Source organism: Populus nigra, chromosome 16 (assembly GCF_951802175.1).
Source record: "Populus nigra chromosome 16, ddPopNigr1.1, whole genome shotgun sequence".
NCBI lineage: Eukaryota > Viridiplantae > Streptophyta > Magnoliopsida > Malpighiales > Salicaceae > Populus > Populus nigra.
Genome location: NC_084867.1, coordinates 7,526,172 through 7,548,725, shown reverse-complemented (window position 1 = coordinate 7,548,725; position 22,554 = coordinate 7,526,172). Strand labels below are relative to the sequence as shown.

General features: G+C 34.3%; 3 protein-coding genes across 6 annotated transcripts; 2 read left to right on the top strand and 1 right to left on the bottom strand.

Moving 5' to 3' along the window:
- Positions 1 to 1,534: 1,534 nt before the first annotated feature.
- On the top strand, positions 1,535 to 13,916 carry LOC133675015 (mitochondrial import receptor subunit TOM5 homolog). Of its 3 annotated transcripts, XM_062096279.1 has the most exons (12): positions 1,535 to 1,727; positions 2,493 to 2,678; positions 3,421 to 3,745; positions 3,850 to 3,882; positions 3,987 to 4,019; positions 4,142 to 4,374; positions 4,462 to 4,636; positions 5,005 to 5,126; positions 5,212 to 5,274; positions 5,932 to 5,995; positions 9,621 to 11,708; positions 13,551 to 13,916. In XM_062096279.1, the coding sequence occupies exons 2-11, from the start codon at positions 2,493 to 2,495 to the stop codon at positions 9,872 to 9,874; spliced, it is 1,488 nt and encodes a 495-aa protein (XP_061952263.1). In that variant the 5' UTR covers positions 1,535 to 1,727; the 3' UTR covers positions 9,875 to 11,708; positions 13,551 to 13,916. The 3 variants fall into 3 exon arrangements, with proteins under 3 accessions (XP_061952263.1, XP_061952264.1, XP_061952265.1); XM_062096280.1 differs by lacking the exon at positions 3,850 to 3,882; XM_062096281.1 differs by lacking the exons at positions 1,535 to 1,727; positions 2,493 to 2,678; positions 3,421 to 3,745; ... (5 more) ...; positions 5,212 to 5,274; positions 5,932 to 5,995 and having other exon boundaries at positions 11,385 to 11,708.
- Positions 10,335 to 11,052, bottom strand: LOC133675017 (uncharacterized). The gene is made up of 2 exons (XM_062096282.1): positions 10,888 to 11,052; positions 10,335 to 10,775 (listed from the first exon to the last, which is right to left on the bottom strand). Exons 1-2 carry the CDS (start codon positions 11,050 to 11,052, stop codon positions 10,350 to 10,352), a joined length of 591 nt encoding a protein of 196 aa, XP_061952266.1. The 3' UTR covers positions 10,335 to 10,349.
- Positions 13,917 to 17,594: 3,678 nt separating the features above from the next.
- LOC133676107 (glycerophosphodiester phosphodiesterase GDPD6-like) lies at positions 17,595 to 21,890 on the top strand. Of its 2 annotated transcripts, XM_062097685.1 has the most exons (8): positions 17,595 to 18,071; positions 18,370 to 18,566; positions 18,862 to 19,045; positions 19,241 to 19,315; positions 19,586 to 19,695; positions 20,005 to 20,223; positions 20,705 to 20,860; positions 21,457 to 21,890. In XM_062097685.1, the coding sequence occupies exons 1-8, from the start codon at positions 18,059 to 18,061 to the stop codon at positions 21,700 to 21,702; spliced, it is 1,200 nt and encodes a 399-aa protein (XP_061953669.1). In that variant the 5' UTR covers positions 17,595 to 18,058; the 3' UTR covers positions 21,703 to 21,890. The 2 variants fall into 2 exon arrangements, with proteins under 2 accessions (XP_061953669.1, XP_061953670.1); XM_062097686.1 differs by lacking the exons at positions 17,595 to 18,071; positions 18,370 to 18,566 and adding an exon at positions 18,617 to 18,732.
- Positions 21,891 to 22,554: the final 664 nt, after the last annotated feature.

Here is a 22,554-nt window from a genome sequence, read left to right as displayed (position 1 = left end):
GAGATAATTTTTCATTTTTCTTATGTTCTTATACTTCTAAAGGCTAGAAAGTGAAATTAGGAGTGAAAATAGAGTGTTTTAAGAGATAAAAACACACTCACTCTTGGAATTAAAAAATATCAAAGAGAGAAAAGATTGAGTTAGAGAGAGAAGGTGAAGAAAAAAAAGGAAAAGGGGGAAAACATGGAAGATTTTGACTGGTTGGGGTTTGAAGACTCGATTATCATTCGGTAAGGAGTTATAAACCTAACATAGCAATTTCATATGAAATGGATAACAATTAAGGTTGAAATCATGATATTGATGCTAGGGTTTAAAGTGAAAATTTAAGGAAAATGTAAGTTGATTATAAATTGATAAATTGGGTTAGATTAAGTTGTGTTGGGTATTAATTTAGATAGAAATAATGAAGGAAACCATAGGGTCCTTAAAGGCCCAATGACTAGTCATTTAGGGTTACATTGCATAAAGTAGAATTATATGTAGTTAAGTGATATTGTAATAGATTAATGTATATATGTTGAAGGAAATGATTTTAAAAGAGTTTAGTTACGTTACATAGATTGACTTAAGTGTTTACGTTGTTGAAATTTAGGGAGAATTATTGAACCTAAAGAAGAATGTTATTGTGTGTTTGACTTCTCATGCAAAGGAATGATACATCCAAAAATTGATGTAAATGCGATAATGTTTGTGTGATATGATACATATATGACTATGATTATATGAATGCGAAACTATAAATATTGATAACATTGTTATTGAGTTTTGTTAGAACTTTTTATACGTGTTTGGAAGAATGTGTTAAGGCATACATGAATTTTGTATGCCTAATTGGAAGAAATTTATATGTCTAATTGTTTGTTTAACTATAGTTGTCCTTGATATGAGATTTAAATTGGAAATTGTTATAAAAATATAGTTTGAGAAGATATGTGTGTGCACAAGTTATAAAAGTTTCTTTTGTTGAGATAATTAAGAAATTGAATTTAAGGGAAAATAAAAATTCAATGAGGATTGAATAAGAAATGAAGGCTAATATGAAAGAAATTGATTTAGAATATTGATATGGGAACATACATGGAATGAAAAATAATGTGATATATTTGTTTATACAAGAGAAGCCACGGAGTTATGCAGCCGTAACAAGTCACCACTAGAGCTTCTATTATAGGTAGTGTCGTACACCTCAACCTTTTTCTTTACTTAGCTTTATTATAATAGTTTTGATGATGCAATGATATTATGTGTTAGAATTGAAACTTAATACAGAAGGAATTAGTTTTCGTAATGAAACTAATGCTTGGTAATAGGCTAATTAGTTTGATTAGTGTTAAGTCAGTCTGATTACTTTGTTCTATAAAATATCTTCTTTTATGTCAATTTTTTCGTATTATTTTTTTTTCTTTTTTCTTTTCTAAAATAAATAGATGAAAAGAGCTAACTAATGATATTTTAAGAAAATAAAGGGACTATTTCATTATTTTATAAAATTAGAGAGACTAATTTATAATTTACTCGGAGTAATTAACTTTTATTCCTGTCTTGAAAAAACAATAATCACTCACAGGTTTTTGTTTATGATCTCAAGCTCCCAACAACACTATTAAACACTCCACAAATCTCTTGCGATTCCTTAGCTTCCTTTGTGATCTTCTCTTCGCTCTTTAGTTACAGATCTCTTTCTCTGTTTCTCCAAGCCCCAAATCAGAATCCAATCCAATCAGGTACCTTTGATCTGTTATTGTCTTTGTACTGTAATTTCTTGTTGATCCATCTATTTATGCATGTTTAATCTTATTTATCTTCTTTGAGTACTTTTCTCTATTTTATTTTTCACTTTCTTGAATTCCCCCCTCTTTTTTTGCTCCTTTCAATCGCTGTCTGCATCTCTCTTTTTTGTCCTTTTCTTTTCGGGGTTTGAAGTTAAATTGGGCTTTGTGCTTCGGATTTTCAATTCTGGATCTTGCCATGCTATTTGACTAGTATTGGAGTGGAATTTGTCGCTGATGCTTTGACATTCTTGTCATTGCTACTGCTACTTTTGCATTCGCTCTGACTGCTGTATTTGCTATTATTGTTTCTCTTTTATTCCCATCAAAGACCACCCCTTTTCACAAGCTGTTGAATCGGAATTTGGCCATCAATAAGCTTTACAATGCCAAGGACGAGCTTTTAGCATGCCTGTCTGTTGAGCATTTGGTCTTGTGTGGTTGGATCAGCTCGCTGAGTATTTCTATTTTAGTTAGTCAATGCTTTGCTTATTCATGGGTTTGAATCCTGTGTGGACATATTTGTTGATGGTTTTCTCTGCTTGTTTAGATAGTGCCCCATTTGTTTATTTTCTTACATTTTCCCCCTTTCCAGGGTTATGCTTAACTATATTGGTTCCTTTATTTTTTTGGATAAAAGTCATTGTCTTATTAGCTTATCCAATTGGTTTCATCTGTATGCTTCCTCCATCGAATTGGCTTATTGAATTTCATGTGCAGATGGCAACGCAGGAAACAGCTCCTGCTTCTGGTCCCAGTGCTGAAGTTGTTGGCAATGCCTTCGTGGAGCAATACTATCACATTCTGCACGAATCACCGGAATTGGTACATAGATTTTATCAAGATTCAAGCTCGCTAAGCCGACCAAATACCGATGGTTTTATGACAACAGTTACTACCATGCAAGTATGTTTATATGCAGACTTTCAGTGCAAATGCACTGCGCGTGTTAATATGATGAAATATGGTGACTTTTCTCTTGCAGCAAATGTGGATTGTACTATTTTTGTTAATCTGTTCACCAAGTAAAGCATATTGCTTGCTTTCTCTAGTTAATAAATGTGAGGCTAACAAGCTCATTCAATTACTGTGATTTAGGACATACTCTGTGATAATTGCTGATGAGTGCATTAGATGAGACATTTTTTTTTAATAATTTAAAAATGGGAATAAAAAAGTTTGCTGAATGATCTATTTTCATTACCCTTTTTATGTAAATGAATTGTTCTGTGCACCATTGTCTAATCTGCTTATATTGCTTTGGGAATCTCTGTGATCAAGTTTAGATAGCTCAGAATTACTGCAACATAACTTAAGGTAGAAAAGCTTGTCATCCCACTATTAAGTATGGGTATTTTTCTTAATGGTAATTGATGCACTTTCAGAATCAGCACAATCACTTCAACTCCAAAGGTTTGCCAATTCACATTTTCTGACTTGCATTTAGTCCTCAATATAGCTCACACAGAATAAAATTTTCATGAAAATTTTCTTCAGACTGGTATTCATTATGGGATTTACCTCTCGTATTTGTTCAGGAAACTTGGATATTCTGTACTGATAACTGGCTTGAATGAGAGTCTTAAATTCTTATTATAGTCTGGCATAGGTTGATGGGCGGTTTTTATTGTTCTTTGTCTTGGAGCAGGCAATCAATGACAAGATCCTTTCATTGAATTATGAAGATTACACAGCTGAGATAAAAACAGCAGATGCTCAAGAGTCGCATGAGAAAGGAGTGATTGTTCTTGTAACTGGGTGCTTAACTGGAAAGGATGACGTGAAAAAGAAATTCACACAAACATTCTTTCTTGCTCCTCAAGAAAAAGGGTACTTTGTATTGAATGATGTATTTAGGTTTGTTGGAGAGAACGAACCAATGCCAAACACTTCTGCTTTGGCTAATGGCATCGTTGAAAGTGCTCCACCTGCCTTGACAGCAGAATCAGGTTGGGATGATGTGGTAGAACCAGGTTGGCATAATATTCTGGCTCTCACTTCTTTTCTTTTTTTCTCCCTTTTTTTATATTTGTCATTATCCTCGGTTTCATTGAAAATGCTCCACCTGCCTTGACAGCAAAATCAGGTTGGGATGATGTGGTAGAACCAGGTTGGCATAATATTCTGGCTCTCACTTCTTTTCTTTTTTTCTCCCCTTTTTTATATTTGTCATTATCCTCGGTTTCATTGAAAATGCTCCACCTGCCTTGACAGCAAAATCAGGTTGGGATGATGTGGTAGAACCAGGTTGGCAGAATATTCTGGCTCTCACTTCTTTTCTTCTTTTCTCCCCTTTTTTATATTTGTCATTATCCTCGGTATATTATTGGGAATGCAAATACTGAACTTGCAATTAAAAATCTCTCCAGATCCCACTCAGGCTACTGATCATCTTACGGTGGATCCTGCTACTTCCTTTGAAGAGGAAGATCTAAATAATGGTTCTGAAGTTTGTGATCATTCTGATAAGGAGGATGGTTCAGTGATTGACATAGAGGTGGTTGAACCTGTAACTGATTCAACTCAGAATGAAATTCTTGCAACTCTTAATGCAGCTCCTGCTTCCTTGGAGGATGCTCCAAAGATATCATATGCTTCAATTGTGAGTTGATGCTCGTAATTATCTTATTGTACATTTTAGTACTATTTTAACCCCTTCTGACAATTTTTTAACCTTAATCTTGTATAGTTAAAAGTGATGAAAGGTAACACACCTCATCCAGTCCATTTTTCTATGACTAAAATGAGAGCTGCACCAATAAGCATTGAGCAACAGTCAGCTAACTCTGCAAAGTCAGCTGCACCAGAGGCTTTGGCTTCAGCTGGTAGCAGTGCTGGTGAAACTAGCGATGTTCATGAAGAAGGTATCATTTGCCTTTTGAATTGATAGATTATCATACCTTGATATTTTTTTTCGAGTTTGGTATGTACATATTCTCTAATTATCAATCCACATGTATTATTCTAAAATAAATATGCTTGTGGTGTGAGTGGAGTGATTGAATCTCTTTTGCCAAGTGGATATACCCTGATGGCAATATCCCTCACTTTAGAAGGGAGGCACCTTTATTGATGGGGTAGGTGAGGAGCCTGCCTCATAATGTTATCTATATTGGATGCAGCAGGATCAATATTTTTTATATCTGACTTTCGTGTGGTAGTCTGGTGGATGTTCTGTTGGTTTTTGTTCTATTTTCCTGATCACATATTGTTTACTTTGCTTTTGTTGCAGCTGAAGGTCACTCTATATTTGTTAAAAATTTACCTTTTGACGCAACAGTTGAACAGCTTGAAGAGGCATTTAAACATTTTGGGCCAATCAAGCGTGGTGGCATTCAAGTCAGGAGTAGTAAGGTCTGGTTTGCATGACATTTTTGCATTCCATCCCAACCAAACAATTATTTCTGTAATGCTTATGGTTATCCCTGATGATCTGCAGCAAGGATTCTGTTTTGGCTTTGTTGAATTTGAAACTATGAGTTCCATGCAGGGTGCTCTTGAGGTAATGTATAATACCTTCCTGTTTCATTTTTTTGTAAGTTTTCTCTTGTATTGATTTAACATATGGATTATGAAGTACAAAATAAAAATGATGATCCTATGGCAATTTAAGCTTATCCAGCAACATACCTGAATTGGTTCCTGTTTCTTTCTTCAATTCTTAATCTCTGTTCCTGTACATTTGGAGAAAGGTTATATGTATTTTGTACTGATTGATGGCGCTTAGGTTTTTCCACTAATTGGATCAAGAGATCAGAGTTTTTTTATGAAGGTGTGGATCCTTGGGCCATTGTGCTTGTAGGTTCTCAGCCGAGGTGCCTTCACTTAGATGCACATGAGGTGCCTTTTATGTGACCAACATTGCATGTATATGAAAGAAAAACAAAGCTAAAGGTCACTCAAGTTTTTCTGATCTTGAGCAGAACTCTCTCTCTCTCTACACACACACACACTTGCATGCTTGCACACAGCCACAAGCAGATGTTCTCAGTCTTAATAATATTTTAACTTTTCTCTTATCTTTTAAAAGGTTATATTGATTTGAGCCACGAGTGTCAATGGCATATTTAGTGCTTTCACTCCTTTTTCCAACTGTGCAAGCTTATGCCAAGTATCTTGTCTCTTATACTAATTTAACAATTGCTAAAACAAATTCCAGGCTTCACCTATCAATATCGGGGATCATCAAGCTATTGTTGAGGAAAAGAGAACAAACACCCGAGGTAAGCTATATATGTCCTTGAATTGGTGCTGTGATTTGAATCCCAACCATTGGGGATGGCAATGGGTATCTATGGGTTGGGTTTGAAACTATACGTACCTGAACCTGAACCTGAACCCTAACCCAAAATTACTATCCATGCCCAACTCGAAACCCGATGGATATGCATTTTTGATATCCAAACCCGAAACCGACCGGGTTTTGGCTATCCATACCCTAGAAAATAACGATTTTTTGCATCTCTTTCTTTCATGGTTGCTGGGCATGATTAGCTGAGTAAAAAAAAATGAGATCAAATCTTTTTGCCTAGCTGCTCAGAAATTGAAAAGACATGAAAACCTGTATCTTCAACCTTATTTTCCAGCAACAATTAAACTTATCTAAACTTGAAATATTCCTTGTGAGGTTGCTAAGCAAAGGAGATGATGATGACTTGTCTTTTTCTTGCAACAAATCAAAGGAATGTCAAACCAAAAGAGATCGAAGGCTTGGTCCCTTTCACAAAACAAATTTTGAGATAAACAGTATAACACATAGAAATCAGTTGAAAAACAAACAACTCCATAGAGGGCCACAACTAGGCTGCCACTGCTGCTAGATCTGCTGCCGCCACCACAGGATGGAGAAGAGAGTGAGAGGAAGTGAAGTGATGGCTGGAAGCTGAAAGGAGAAGTGAAAAACCTAAATTTTCCATTAATATATACATAGCTGGGTATAAGTGTAATTTCATCAAACCTTAAGGTTCTTAGTGTATTTCGGGTTGGGTCTGGGTAGGTAGAGCAATATCTGAACCCGACCCGAAACCTGAATTTTGCCTTCAGGCTTTACCCAACCCGAAACCTGATTGGGTAAAAAAAAACTCCTATCTATTCAGACCGGGTAGAGTGGGTATCTATCGGGTTCGGGTAAAATTATCATCCTTAGCAACCATCACAGATAGGATTGCATTTAAAGAAGGCTAAAACCTACATCCAGGCCTAGATGGAAACTAGCTAGGGTTAAAATGGTCCAAAAGACTAGAAGTTTATGGTTCGGTCCTATTAAAGACAAGTTTTAGATGGTTGGTTTCAAGACCAGGATGTAGAATATTGTGTTTTGGGGATTTAGAAATTGAAAATAGATGTAGAATAGGATAAATTAATGTAAAAACAAAATAGAAAACTACTAGCCTAACACTAGTAAAATCAAGGAATCATTCCTTAATGAAAGAATCCCACTCTACATGTTAAGCACTCTATTCCTAATAAATTCTCTCACATTGAAATTGAAAGACTACTACAAACATATTAAATAAACGGTGCTTGGACTTTATTCCTGCTCTAATGGAACTTGGACTTTATACCTGCTCTAATGGAACTTGGACTTTTAACCGAGAAATATATAAGAATTCCTAAACAAGAAACCTAAACAAGTCAATTGTTTAAAGACTAATAAAAAAATGTATGTCCTGCTGAAACTTCCAGCAATCTATAAAATACAGAATAGCCTGGCTACTAAATGGAAGGCAGCCTTTGCGGAGACTGAAAACAACCTGGAAAACCTTTAACGAACTTCCAAAAGAATCCTCGTCCCACAGAATTAACTCTTGGGGCTTGAATATATTCTTTGTTTGTTCCTTGCTTAAATATTTGCCTAAAGTCAAAGCTAAATCCTTAGGTTGCATCATAGTTTTTCTAGAGACAGACCATCTAACAATACTGCAGACACTTTTTTACCTCCAAACAAAGCCCATTGTGGGCTATAAGATTCCAGAAGAGGGTGTGCAAAGGCTACAGACGCTTCTTTATAAAGCCTTTGCGTGGCACGTGCCACCTTCATGAGAGGCGCAAAACAATTACAACCTGTTTGGAATCAAATCACATATGAAATTGAATTCAATTCAACATGAGATTTGAATTCAATTGATAACCTATTATAATTCTTATGCTTAGAATAAAATACTATGGAATTGAATAGAATTAACACTCTTAACTATTTTATTCTTAATTCAGAATTGCATGGTACAACTTCTTAGTGAATAATTTGACATTGTGACAAGTATTACAAGTAATGTCCTCTTCAAGTTTTTATATTTCATTGGAAAATGACTGCCTTCTACTATAATAATTTGGATTAACAAGCATGAAAATTCAAAATGTTAGTTAAGATGCAAATGAATGTAAAGAAGCCATTACTTTGGTATGTTCTGGGAATAAAAGCCATGCCACTGTGAAGTAGTAGACCATGGAAATGGATATTATAATAGAGGCCATTATATGATCATTAATGGACATTTAATCTTAGGGAAGATGTAAAAAACCAGTATTGCTTAATTTAGTGGGTTTTAAGAAGGGCAATGACCGACCGTATTATTACCACTAAAAGACTTGTAATTGTAAGAGGAGGAAATATTCAGTGATTGTCATTGATTTGTTCATGTGCTCTCTTACAAAGGAGAGAGAAATATATATAGACCCCATCTTGTGAACTATATTGCTAAATTGAGGTGTCATTTGAAGAACGTTTTGATGTGCTGATATTAAAAATGATTTTTTTAAAATAAAAAAAATTATTTTGATGTATTTTTTAGTGAAAAACACCTTGAAAAACAACCATTACCATACTTCCAAAAACTCTCTAAGTTCACTGTGCCAAGCCCACGTCACTAAGTAGTCACCGGAAATTCATATTATTTAGATGAACAATTTAAAGTGAAGAGAAGTTTTTTTGCAAATCAAAGGATCTCCCCTTTGATTTACTTTTGTGTATTTTTTATGATTTGAATTTCATTTGGAATTCAAATCAACACCCTCAAAAGAGTTCTAAATACTTGAATTGATTTAACCCTTGGAATTGAATTCAATTCCAAGGGTTCCAAACAGCCTGATAAGATCTGCTTCCTTGTGTTTCCATTAGGGCCAATTCCTGGCTACCTAATGATTTAAGGTTGGTGATAAAATGGCAGAAACGATACAATCTAAAAAAATGAAGAAGGGGTTGAAGCGGCTGCAGCAATTCCTTGGCATCACTGCCTCTTAGATCCAGTGAAGACCTCTACCCCATACTTACCATCTCTCATAAACCTTTTTCAGAGTTGAATCAATCTTAAGTAAGGGCATATAAAGACAAGAAAACGTCTCCTAAGGCTTGCACCATCACCACATATCTGTAAAATCCGAACTTAGACAGAACAGGCAAGAACCATTTAACCACTAAAACTTAGATCTCCTTGAACCATCCAAATATCTACCAAGTTCAACCTCCACCAAGACCAGTCCAAACCACCCTTTTGAGTCTGGTCACCACAAGCTTCAAGCTACTGTAGGAGACCATTATTGTAACCAAATACAAAATAAAAGACAGACATCTCCAGATATGCCTTGAGAGCAGCAAGGATCTATACCACCCCTTAGCAGGTGGTGGAGGTAAAGAACCATGCCTTGAGGGAGTAGCATGAGATAATGAACTTTGATATGCTAGTAAAAGGAAGGTTATGGAACCTGTATAAGAGTCTCCCTCTCTTTAGTTTGGGAAAGGAAAAGAGAGCTGTCAGTTCAGTTGTGTATTTGCCTTCTGTTTTTTCATTTTTAACTTCTACGACACCTGCAGGCATAAATAAAATTGTAAAATTTTGCTGGTGCTTGCAGTTGGAAGCAGTAGTGGGAGGGGGAGGTATTCTTCAGGAAGAAGTGGGTTTCGGAGTGACAGTTTTAAGAGCCGTGGGAACTTTTTTGGTGGCCGGGGACATGGCAGGAATGAATTCAAAAACCAGGGTGAGTTTTCAGGGCGGCCTAGGGGTTCAACTGGATATGCTGGAGAGGATCATCAGCAAGGTTATCAGAGTGGAAGCAGAAGGGGAGGGCGTCAAGGTGGGACAAAAAGCAGTTCATTTTCTACATGATTACAGGGAAGGAAAGTTGACAGATGATTTTTTTGACAGTACAAATGAGGGGCATGATGACAATAGATTTTGTTTTGGTTTTATTTTTTAGTGTATTTTTATATTTGCAACTGCTCGTAAGAATATTACTGAATCTTTTGTTTTTTTTTTTCATGCCCCCCTCTCTCGGGGGACATTTCATAAAAGCTTACATGAGATTGAAATGGTGTGGCTGCAATCATCGATTAACGTTGTGATGATTTCTTAGCTCCCTCGCTCCGTCTTTTTCTTTTATTAAAAGAAACTGTTTCTCAGCTTATGTGGAAGGGAAATTGATATCGTTAATCGTATTGAATGATTTCTACACACACTCTCACAGAGCTTGTCTCTCATTCAAGGCTGATGTTGGTTTTTAGCGGCATCAAAGCATCATAGATGGACTGCTAGCACTAGTGATAAATGATCTGAACTGGCATATAAATTTGGCAAATGAAAATCAATTTGATTTCTGCAAGTTGGATACAAAATTTGAAGCTGCAAAGGCTGCAGATCCACCAGCTACGCAAAGCAGAACAACTGCAACTTGCAAAGCAACCTCCCAAGGGTAATCCTCGGGCACAAGATAGGCACAAGAGGGTCCTAAAAACAGCAGTCCCAGGCTAAGGCTTAACAAAGCCCCTGGGGTTCCCGGGTCTGTAGCTGCTGAGAGGACTCCCAATTCTTCTGCCTTCGAGAGTAGCCCCAGTTTCTCTATTGTTGACAAGGAGAGGCCAAACTTCTCTGCTGCTGAAAGTAAGCCTGCTTTCTCAGCTTTGGTTAGTAATTTAAGTTGCTCCACCCTTGTCAGTAGCTTAATTGGAGGTGAGGTTGCGAGAGGGCGGCTTCTAGGGCCTTGCTCGCCAATGGGGAAGACATTTGAGCTCTGGCTTGGTATTAATTGTCACAGAGCAATAACAGAATAAGAAAATGATGGCTGCTACGAATTAGAGTTGATAGCAAGATGATGATGAAAGGTAGAGCAGAGAAGAACTGACCTTTCTAGAGCTAACAGTCTTGGCAGCTGATGGCAAAGGCTTCTGGGAGGCCATGGATTTGATTAGAAGAGGTGAAGAATTAGCATGTGATATAGCTGCTGCTGCTGCTGCTGCTTTCATTCTGAATGGAGGTCCTCTGCTGCCACACAATGCTGTGGCCTCCATCTTCTGGATTTTGGAATAGCTCTGAATGGAATGGTATGAAATGAATGATAGACAAAGAAGTGATGATGGATTGGGTTTTTGTCACTTGGGGTGTCCAGCTGGCAGTATATGTTTGGCTACTTATTTCATCTAAATATTATTGATTGGTTGCTATTTTTCCTCCAAAAAAATAAATGAGCCCAGCCCACTCACATCCTGGGGGGAGCCATAATTAATGATTAAAAAAATCATATGTAATGTTTCAATTACTTCTATTATAAAATAAAAAACAAAAAAAAAAACACCCCTTTTATCAATGAAAAAAGACTTTTGCCATTTGCTTTGATTTCTAGACAAAATGGTTTTGCAGCACTAAAATGACATGGAAAACAAGAAAGAAATATTTCGTACATGTTTGCCCCTGCATATTAAAGCCACAAGAGGCAGTCAAGCAAGGCTTCCTCTGTAATTTTAAATGACACACCGCATCAAATAAAAGCCCTAATTTCGGTGGAAAAAACCCTGTTTTCTTCTGCCTCTCTAAAATCTAAAACCCTAAACAATTCTCTCTCAATCTTACAAGTTCACCAATGGCAGATTCATCAGTTTCTATTGACCAGCTAAAAGCTTTCTGGCACTCTCAAGTTCACGATGAGGAAAAATGGGCCCTCAACATGGTACTTCTCTCTCTCTCTCTCTCTAAAACACACACACAAATTTACTAAATTATTCCTTGACTTGGTTCTTGCTTCCCTTTAATCAACTTTTTTTTGTTGATTTGGAATGTGAATTGAATTGAAGCATCAAATTTTGGTATTTAGAGAGATGCTACGGGAGGACTTGTGTTACAACTTAATCTCCTTTACCTCAAGTTCTGAGGAGCTAGAAAAGATAGATTCGGTTATAACAGTCTGTGTGATACTGTCTCAATATATTTAGTTTAAGATTTGGGTCCTTAAATTGTACTATGATTCCTTTATTAAGTAAACCCAGAGGTCCCAAATTTGTCTGTCTTGTTATATTTTACTTGCGAGTCGAAGTTATAATTACATAGAGGTAGAAGAACATAATGCATTAACAGAGAGACAAAAACAACTCTAATGGATGACAGCAACCCGCAGGAACAGCCAACATTAGGAGAAACAAACTCTGATGAATTTGTGCTTGACCCTGTTCTTGACGTAGTAGCTCTGTTTGTAACACTGGTTTTTAGATGAACAAGTGAAAACCATATAGGTTACTTGGTCCTGGAGTCTTCTGACTCTTCCTTCCTGAGCGGAAGCTGATGGCCTTGTTTTGGTTTGATTAGGGTTCTGCTGTCACTAATAGAACCGAAGGGGCATTTCATATAATAGAGCCAGAACATTAGCTTTGAGCTTGAAGGTGACGAATAAGCTACACATGAATCCAAACCAGAATGCGCTTTTGTACATTGAATAAGCAATTCTTGCTCGGTCAAGCGGTTTCTCCCCGTTTCTATTGCGGTGTGGCTTGAAGCCCATCTTCCGTGGAAACGTCTTCAGTTCTTTGATTCGTTCCGTAGTCAGAAATCCATGTTTAGCAAAACAATTATTTGGTATGCTATTTTGGGATTTGCTCTAACGGAAGCAATCGCCCTCCTTGCCCTATTGATGGGATTTTTTTATCATTTTCTAATTCTATATACTAAAATTTGTTCTTTGATCACCAAGCAGTCGAGAGAGAGTTTCTTTTTCTTTCTAGGAGAAAGACTATAAAAGTTAAGGATATAGTGTCCAAAAACCTCTCATAGCAGGAGTTACGTCTAAATCAGACAGAGATTGATGGTCCAGGGTTGCGACACCTGAAATCTTATTAATAACCTCAGGGTTTAACTCAGATTTTTGTGTGGCAGAACGCCAAATAGGGTGGGTTGCCACACCTGATTTCTGTAAATGCCTCCTATGTCCTGTTGACTGGAATTTAAGACCTTAGAAAATGCTTTCTGTATTTAGTTGAATGAAGTTTAAGGCCTTAGGTTTAGTTAAAAGAAATGGATTTGTTTTGGTTTTGATGCAAAAAGCTCGCTGTTTTTAAGACCAAGATCTACTCTGTGCCATTTGGAAAAGCGTTGGGGAATGCCCTTGTCTTTTTGCCTAAAGTAACTAAAAGAGATGTTTAAGCACAGCCTGGTTGCAGATCCTTGCTAAGAGAATGTTATTCAAAGTGCTATTTTTATTTTTAGAATTTTTTAGCACTGCTAATGCTGAATCTTAGCCAAGACAGCGACTAAAATCAATAGTGGAAATTAGCAAATGCCTGACTTTCACGCTGTTTAGTTAGATGAATAATCCAGCTCCTGTTACCATTTTCTCCATCAACTGGTAAGGATTTTACTAGTAAAGATTTTAGCTTCACTAGCATTATTTTCTTAGAACTTATTTGTCTGCTGATGTTACATATCTTTTATCCTTCATAAGATTTTGTTCAATTTCCATGAGCTCGGCTAGTAGCTGATTTCATTTGTTGTCTAGTAAGGAACTGCTTTTTTCTTGTTGCAGAAACTGCTGCGAGCTGTTGGACTGTTTGCTGGATCTATTTTTCTGATGCGGAATTATGGTGATCTTATGGCAATATGAGGATTGATGAAGGGCTGCTATACTGCAGTCTTATTTCCGGCCAAATTAGTACTGTGAGCTCATGAGGTTGGATGGGTCTCTTTGGATACTGTGAATGGCAGATTTTCTTGCAATACTTTCAGATTTTCCGTAGTTTAGTGTTCTTACTTTGGAATATGGACCTGTTTCTTCAATCTCTGGAAAATAAACATATATGCTAGATGACTTGTCTTTGTTTGGACAACTTGCCAATCTCATTGATTCCTGGTAGTTTCTGTTGTTAATTAACTTAAATGACTTGTTTTGCTAGTACGTGTGTTCTTAATGCATGCTAATAACTTGTTATAATAAGGTATATGGAGCTTTGGAAGATTTTGAAATTGCTGACCAAATAACCTCGATGATTTTGCACTTCACTCTTGATTATCAATACGTATTCTGTATGAGCTGAGAAATATAAGCACGAGAGAGAAAATGAGAGATAATTAAAAATCTGAGTTTAACTTTCGAATATTTTATTTTTCATTTTTATATATTTTTTTCAAAATAGATACATGGAATAAGAATTCCAAGTTATTTCTAGGTTTTAAATTTTTTATTAATATTTTTTTTCTTAATTTTGTCTTTTAAGCTGAATAGTTATTTTCATTAACTAGTAAAGTGGCAAACTGAATGGGGGTTGGCTACGTGTGCTCTCTTTTTATTTACAAGATTTCCGGATAAAATAAAATAAAAGTGGCCATCCAACAATAATTATTTTCGTTCATGTAACTAAATTTTTTATAGGTTTAACACATTTGATATTTTTATAAGTGTAAAATATTTCATTATAATGTTTCAAAAGTTTATATAAACAAGTTACCATACAAAGATTATATATATAAAATAAATATGATTATTTTTCCTCTATCTTCTCCTTTTTTTTCCATAGATTTAGAAAGTTGTTATATTTGTCTTTATATAAGATAAATAAATATTTTAAAGATAGTGTTTTTATGAAGCCAACTCTTTATTTGTTTTCATTAATAAACAGTTTTTTCAACAATTTTAAGGTGTTTAATTTGATGGAGACAAATATGAATTCAAGCGTCAGGGTTGCTAACTTGCTAATGATGTTAAAATTTAACTAGATTGTTTTGATGATACGAATTATACAAAGTGGATGGACAAGATGATGCTTCTGCTTACTTCACTAAAGATTTACTATATTCTTGGCTCAAGATGGTGCTTCTGCTTACTTCACTAAAGATTTACTATATTCTTGGCTCAAATCTGTCTGCACTATTTGAACCACAAGAAGATGAATTTGTTGTTGTTGTTAAGATTGAAACATGAGGAAGATGAAGTGCTTTATCGAGTGCATATTTTGAATACTCTAATTAGTTAACTTTATGACATCTTCTTCAAATTAAAGTTGTCAGATGAAATTTAGGCAGCCTTGGAGATACTATAAATATATATATATAAAAAAATTCAGGTTTTGATCTTTTTCTTGCTTTAAATTTTCTAGTATGAAATTACTAACAACAAGCTAATCATATATCAAGTTCATGAAATTTAAATGTTGATATCAAAACTTAGTGATTTGGATATCAAAGTTCTTGATTTACTTCAAGTAAGGGATTGTTTATCAAAACTTTTGCTATCTTGAAATGAACAAAGGAAGAAAATGTTGCATTCAACAAACAATCCTAAAACAGTTTCAAACATACTTGCAAATTAAAGTTCAATTTAGTATATATGAATTGCAAGTAATGTATTCTAAAATAAATTTGGTTATTGAAACTGGTTTGACAGTGACTCAAAACAATATGAAAATGCAAAAGAAAATAAACAAATTCAAGAAAAAAACAAAATACTAACAAGAAGCATAATGTTTGTTTTCATTATGGAAATAAAGGACACTACATAAAAAGAGTACATATTTAAGAATTTCAACAAGAAAGGTGGTTTTTTTAAAGTGAATATGATTGAAAATGACGAAGTCAAAGAGTTGGTTCTCATAGTTTCAAACATTCAAATTTTAATGATTACTTAATTAAATATAACAACTAGTGTTGTGAAAATTTCTTATTGGTGGATGGATTCTGGTGCAACAATTCATGTCTACAACAACAAAGCATAATTAAAAACTTATGAATAATCAAAGAAACTTGAAAAGGTCTTATGAGGAACCATAATTCTGCTAAAGTTTTGGGAAAAGGAACTATTGAGTTATATTTTATTTTTGGATAAAAATTGTTTTTAGTTAATGTGTTTAATGTTCGTGAGATTAGAAAAAAAAAATATTGTATCTGCTAATCTTTTGAGCAAAAAAATGTTCAAGATTGTTTTAAAGTTTGATAAAGTTATTACAACTAAGAGTGAGATGTTTGTGGAAAAATGTTATTCTTGTAATAATACGTTTAAATTCAATATTGATGAAATCATCAATATTATTTATGTTTATATGGTTGAATCTATTTTTTTTTTATTTGGCATTGTAAATAAGGATATCTAAATTTTAGATATGTAAAATATATGTGTAAGCATGATTATATTTCATATCAGCAAGATAATAATAATAAATATGAAGTATGTATTCAAGCAAAGATAACAAATTTTTTTTTAAATTAAAACAAATTCTGAATTACTTGAATTAGTTCATTATAATATATATGAAATAAATGGTATGTTAACAAGTTATGGGGAAAGATGTTTCATAATTTTCATTGATGATTGTTCTTGTTTTATCTATTTTTACTTGTTAAGAATTAAAAATAAAATCTTTGAAAAATTCAAGAAAATAATAGAAAATGAAAAGAAGATGAAAATGAAAAGTCTTATAAATAATAGAGGTGAAAATACTTTTCTAGACGTCAATGATGCCAAAGTCTTATAAATAATTTAGTCTTATATACTAAATTATGAGAACAACAACAAAATCATCGATAGATAAATAGATACATAGATTTATTTTATTATTATTTTCATCGGTAGTTTGACATTTATTTTATTAAAAAGTTACATAAAATTTAAGAATTTATGACGGAATAGGAGATTGTAAACTCCATTCGAAATTAATCTTTGATGGGGTTGCCGACGGAAAATAAACAGTAAAACATGATTGTTTTTAGAAGGATAAATTGTTGGCATTCCGTTGAAAATTCTGTGATCCCCAGCTATCATCTTGCCAATGAAAGGTCTCGGGTCCATCTTATTTCTTTGAGGGAAAATGACAGAAAAGGACATTTGGGTGGTAAAATAGTAATTTCATTTCCATAACTTTCTAGGAAAGCAAACTTTTCTCTCTCCCCCTACCTTCCAATTTTACTTCGTCAAGACATGAAATCATTTTTTTTTTCTCATGTACGATTTCCATTTTAGATTTTATTTTGACGTTTCGTTTTCAAAAATAAATTTTATATATTTAAATATATTTATTAAATTTACTTCTTGTTATTGTTAGAATAAATATACTAAATTTTTATTAAAAAAATATAGATATTGAAATTAAATCAAATATAGAAATAATTATTTTCAGTTCGATTCGGTTCTGTTTAGTTTTTTTGGACAAAAACCGGTTCAAACTGGTTTGACTCGGTTTTTTTCCTATTTTTTTTTGTTTGGGTTTGATTCGATTTTTTCAGTTTCAGACTTATAAAACCAAAACCGAACCGAACCAATCGGTTTTTTTAAAATTTTAATCAATTTAATCAAATTTTTTTAAATTAAATTTTTTCAGTTATTTTTTTTTATTTTCTCATTATAATTAATTTTTTAGTTTTTTTCTGCCTCCTAATCAAATGTAATCAATGTTATAAGTGAAGTAATAAAAAGTAACTCTTTAATTAGGAAAATGGTATCAATATTCCATAAAAGAGATTAGCTCATTAGCATATTTCCTGAATTAGGTATGAAATCTAAACTCCTATCCTTGAACTTGTAGAATTAGAGGTTTTTTTTTTTTTTTTTTTTTTTTAAGGAATTGCGTTGTTGTCCGGAAACGAAAAAAAAATCTTCCCTTATCACGAAGTCAATCATTTAGCAATGACATCCTCATTCTACGAGGAATATTCTTGGTTCCAGTATAGATCCACAGCCAAGAATGAATCGCTCTGGCAAAATCACCAGAATAGTAATTTTGACTTGCTAAGAAGAGAGGAAGAGGACCCATAGCATGGAAAAACTAAACGCAATGCTTGAGTGAGATTGTTTGTGTGATTTAGATTGAGGTGTGTGTATTGGATTATAGAAAATCTAGAAAAACAAAAAAACCTAGGTTTTGTGGTTGAAGTTTATGCATAATTGAATTATATCTAACCTCAATCACAACCTTAATCATCAAAATAAACACACGTGTTACGTGTGTTTGTTTTTGTGGTTACAAAGAACAGATCAAATCACAGTGTCTTTATTGGCGAAGAAAGAGGGAGAGAGGAGTTGACTGGAAGGAAGCTGAGGCCAAAAACATGCCTTCAACTTGTAAGTTTCAAGACTACATCTCCAATTCATTTCTGGGTTTTCTTTTTTCAGTTTGTTTATTTTGTTTTTGCATATATTGGTTGGTTTCGGTTTCTTAAATGAAGCAGCATATGATGAGTGAGGATCTTGATCTTGGTTTTGAGAGTAGTAACACCAACTGATCGATGTAGATAATTGTTCATTGATTAATGGGAACCACAGGAACTGATTGTTCATTGATGCTTTATGTATGTAATTATTATTTATTTGCATGGATATAATTCATAAATTGTTTATTTTGTAACGAATGAAATGGCAGGCTCAGGCTTTGGTTTTGGCTTTGCTCCAATCTTATTTCTATCACTCGTAGTTGCATGTGCTGCGAGGCCTATCTATCCTCTCCCTAGTAAAGTAAGCCATGGTAATAGACTGCCTCTACAGACTTCTCGACCGTATAATATTGCTCATCGAGGATCAAATGGAGAGATTCCTGAAGAAACTTCTGCTGCATACATGGTGTGTATTGGCGTGCAAGTTAATCTACTTTGTACTTTCATACGTTTGATTTTTTGAACCTACTTCGTTTCATGTCGAGAGCTGGGAATAAATCTATTGTCTCAAGATTAACAAGCATTCAGTTATGTGCATTGATTTGGCATGCCTCATTCAGCCACAAAAAAAGGTTGTTTATGCACAACCATATTAGATGAATCATTTGCTGTGATGCACTTAGTTACCAAACTTTTGCTTGTTTTGCTTGACGCGCATGTTTTTCCCAGCTTATGTTCCTTATTATGACCTGTTTCTACAGAGAGCCATTGAAGAGGGAGCTGACTTCATAGAAACCGATATCCTGTCCTCCAAAGATGGGGTTCTTATATGCTTCCATGATGTTACCCTTGATGACACAACTGACATTGCAGATCATAAGGAGTTTGCAAATCGTAAAAGAACCTATGTCGTTCAAGGGGTCAACACCACTGGCTTCTTCACCGGTAACTCTTATCCATTCTGCCTTTGGTTTTATGTTGTTGCTGTGTTAGCTTATGCATCAGCACCCAGCAGAAATTAAATCAGCAAGTTTGCCCAAGTGTTATCTTTTATTCCATGTCTTGTTGAATTCTCTACCGACTTTTTTTTACATGGGATTTAATTGGGAAAAAAACTGAAGTTATTGCAATTACTTGCAGTTGATTTCACTTTGACAGAACTGAAGTTGTTACGTGTGAAGCAGAGGTATAGTTTCCGGGATCAACAATATAATGGTTAGTTTGTTACAGTTCTTAAACCATGTCATGGTTCCTCAGGGGATGAGGAACCAAACCTGTAATGAATTCATATCACACCTCTCAACAATTTAATGATCTTTGCTTATGTTTTTGGAAGTAATCTGCAAAATGTAACAGGCTATATTTTAAATTTATGTTAATTACACATTGTGTGCTCTGTCAATGAAAGTTACAGAAATGTATTACCCTTAGGACATGAAATAACCATAGATAACTCACTATATTCTCTTGTTGTATGTTCCTCAGGAATGTTTCCTATTATCACTTTCGAAGAATTCATATCAATTGCACTGGATGCACCAAGAGTTGTTGGAATATATCCAGAGATTAAGAATCCGATTCTCATAAACCAGCATGTAAGAAATTTCTCACTATATCAGCCTAATAGATAAGAATTATATGATTGCATTTAAGATTAATTAGAATCATGCTATTTTCCTATTCCTACGATGCCACTCATCTCCCATCCAGGTTTTTTCTTTTTTTGTGCCAGCATCATATCTGATGCATGAATCCACACTAGAAAACCATGTGGAGACATCAACTATGTGAGAATTGTTTTGTCATGGGATGTGGGGTGTGTTGACGTTTGATAGTATCATATGTTGTGATATACTTATTTTAGAGTATCATGCACATTGTCTAATTTCTTAACAATGCAACAGGTGAAATGGCCTGATGGTAAGAAATTTGAGGACAAGTTTGTGGGGATACTTAAGAAGTACGGATACAGGGGTTCATATATGTCTGAAAATTGGCTGAAACAGCCATTGTTTATCCAGTCTTTCGCTCCAACTTCACTTGTATATATATCAAATCTGACAGACTCGCCCAAAATCTTCCTGATTGATGATGTTACCATTCCAACTCAAGACACTAATCAGGTTTGTGTTTCCTCTAGTGCAAACTCCCCCTAATTTCGTAGTTAATTTTATTACCATTTTGCGTACAGTATAATTTATTGTATTGAATACCTGTAGAACAGTTTTCTAAAATACTAGAACTTTTGGACCTTGGTTGTTTTCAACAGATTGCCATTAGGGTGGAATCATATGAATTACTCTACCCCATGGGGGTTCATTCATAAGGATGGTGACAAACACTGTAATTTGTATATGTAACAGGAACATTCACATGTGATTGTATATTGTTTCCATGAAATTCTGTACAGATTATTTTTATCACCTGATCCTTTAAATTCCACAGGAAGGATGTACTAGACTGGACCCCTTTGTGGTGAAAAACTGGACCTGTTATATGCAATGATCTCAATTGTCTGATTGATGCAATATGATTTCAATTTTCATTTTAAACACTTCGAGTTTTCAAGTTCTAATGCAAAATGATGCTATTGACAATCTGCAGTCATATTGGGAAATCACTTCCGATGCTTATCTAGACTACATCAAGGACTATGTGGTGGGTATTGGACCTTGGAAGGATACGATAGTTCCTGTAGGGAAAAATTATTTGCAAATACCCTCAAATCTTGTTGCTAGAGCACATGCCCATGATCTACAGGTAAACCTCGCCTCTGTTCTTATTTTCATGTAGCGATGATATGGTGATATAAAAATGTGCAACGATAATTGCAAGGAATTTCTAACATAATTAAGTAGGCCATATGGTGATAGAGTTTTTAAAGTGGAAAGCAACATGCCTTGCACTTAGACCAGCCGCAATTTCTAACACAGTTTGTAAAATTTATTCAAATGAAGACTTCTAGGATGAGAACACAACTTAAACACATGGCCAACATCAAATGCTGCAACAGAACACGTTCCAGGTTAGAATTGAAAGGGAGATGTCTATGAAGAAATTAATGGCGTTGCATGTAGAACTCCATAAGCATTGGAATATTTGTGTGATTATGGAGGGAAAAAAAGTAACGGATACAATTTGATTTTCTGCTGTCATTTTATATAATTTATACTTTACTAGCATCGTGATTTAAATAACTTGCTTGCATGGCCAAACTTCATTATTCGCAAGAGCAAAATCAAGTGCATTGGTTCATTTCAGTTTCGCAGTTTCTCTGACAATGATATTGAACTGCTTTTTTTCTTCCATACACTCGTAATCATAATCATTCACCAGTGTTCTTGATTTGAACTCAGGTGCACCCTTACACTTACAGAAATGAGAACAAATTCTTACACTTCGACTTCCACCAAGACCCATATGAGGAATATGATTATTGGTTAAACAATATACGAGTTGATGGACTCTTTACAGACTTCACAGGCAGCCTCCATAATTTTCAGGAATGGACTTCTCCTCTCTCCAAGGATGGTGGTGACGACAACAGTGCATCAAAGCTATTGCATAAAATAGCTTTGTTAATCTCGTCATATAAAAATTGACGAGATCCGAATGTATCACCTTTTAATTCCTTGTTAAATAAATTTGAATTCATTGAATTCAATTAATAATCTGTTACAATTTGTATGTTTAGAATAAAACAATAAACCTTTGAATTTAAATATATTGTTTTGTTCAAAATATCTGTAGAAATGAATTGAATTATCAATCTAAATTATTTTGTCTTTAATTTAGAAATAATTTCTTGTTAAGAAAAAAAACTTTTCTTTTTGCTACAAGAATCTTTATAATTTCATAGCAAATTGAATTGAAAATCTAAGAAAATTTAGTGATAGGGACTTGCAATGCATTCCTCCTTCATTTGATAACTTCTTTCCATTACCATGTAAATAATTGTGGTCTCGTCAACTAGAAAGACCAGCATGACAGTAAAAGCCAATGGAGTGAAAATCAGGGGCCATATCATCTTTTCATAAGATTCAATTTGTATTATCAAATTCATTAGACTTAAATCAGTCTTTTTATTTTTTCTAACAAAGTAAAATAATTTAATTACACTTAAAGCCAACAAAAAAAAACTAGCATACAAGAGTGTTTGTCTTTTTATTTTTTTGTCAAAATAGTAAAATGACTAAATTATCTTAAATTTTTTTTTATTTAATTGGTTTTCAAGGGATTTCTCATCTTTTCATTATGGTTTTTTTTATTATAAACAAGTGCATTGAGAGGAAATTTAGTATTTTAATAAATATAAATATTATTAAAAAAATACTAGTATGTGCAATGCACACGTCAATGCTTGGGTGTTGCTAGCGCACTTTGAGTGGAATGTATGGTGTCGCTCAGCAGCCAAACGCTAGCTTCCGAGGCAGCGTTGGAATCTATTTAACTAC

Bases quoted from the DNA above. Each gene is read 5' to 3' on its own strand.
- LOC133676107 (XM_062097685.1), top strand. The intron at 19,696-20,004 runs GTAAGAAATTTC...ACAATGCAACAG, and splicing joins CGATTCTCATAAACCAGCAT to GTGAAATGGCCTGATGGTAA. The intron at 20,861-21,456 runs GTAAACCTCGCC...ATTTGAACTCAG, and splicing joins CACATGCCCATGATCTACAG to GTGCACCCTTACACTTACAG.
- LOC133675015 (XM_062096279.1), top strand. From the start codon at position 2,493: ATGGCAACGCAGGAAACAGCTCCTGCTTCTGGTCCCAGTGCTGAAGTT. The intron at 4,020-4,141 runs GTTGGCAGAATA...AAATCTCTCCAG, and splicing joins GGATGATGTGGTAGAACCAG to ATCCCACTCAGGCTACTGAT. The intron at 4,637-5,004 runs GTATCATTTGCC...CTTTTGTTGCAG, and splicing joins TAGCGATGTTCATGAAGAAG to CTGAAGGTCACTCTATATTT.
- LOC133675017 (XM_062096282.1), bottom strand. From the start codon at position 11,052: ATGGAGGCCACAGCATTGTGTGGCAGCAGAGGACCTCCATTCAGAATG. The intron at 10,776-10,887 runs GTCAGTTCTTCT...ATACCAAGCCAG, and splicing joins AGACTGTTAGCTCTAGAAAG to AGCTCAAATGTCTTCCCCAT.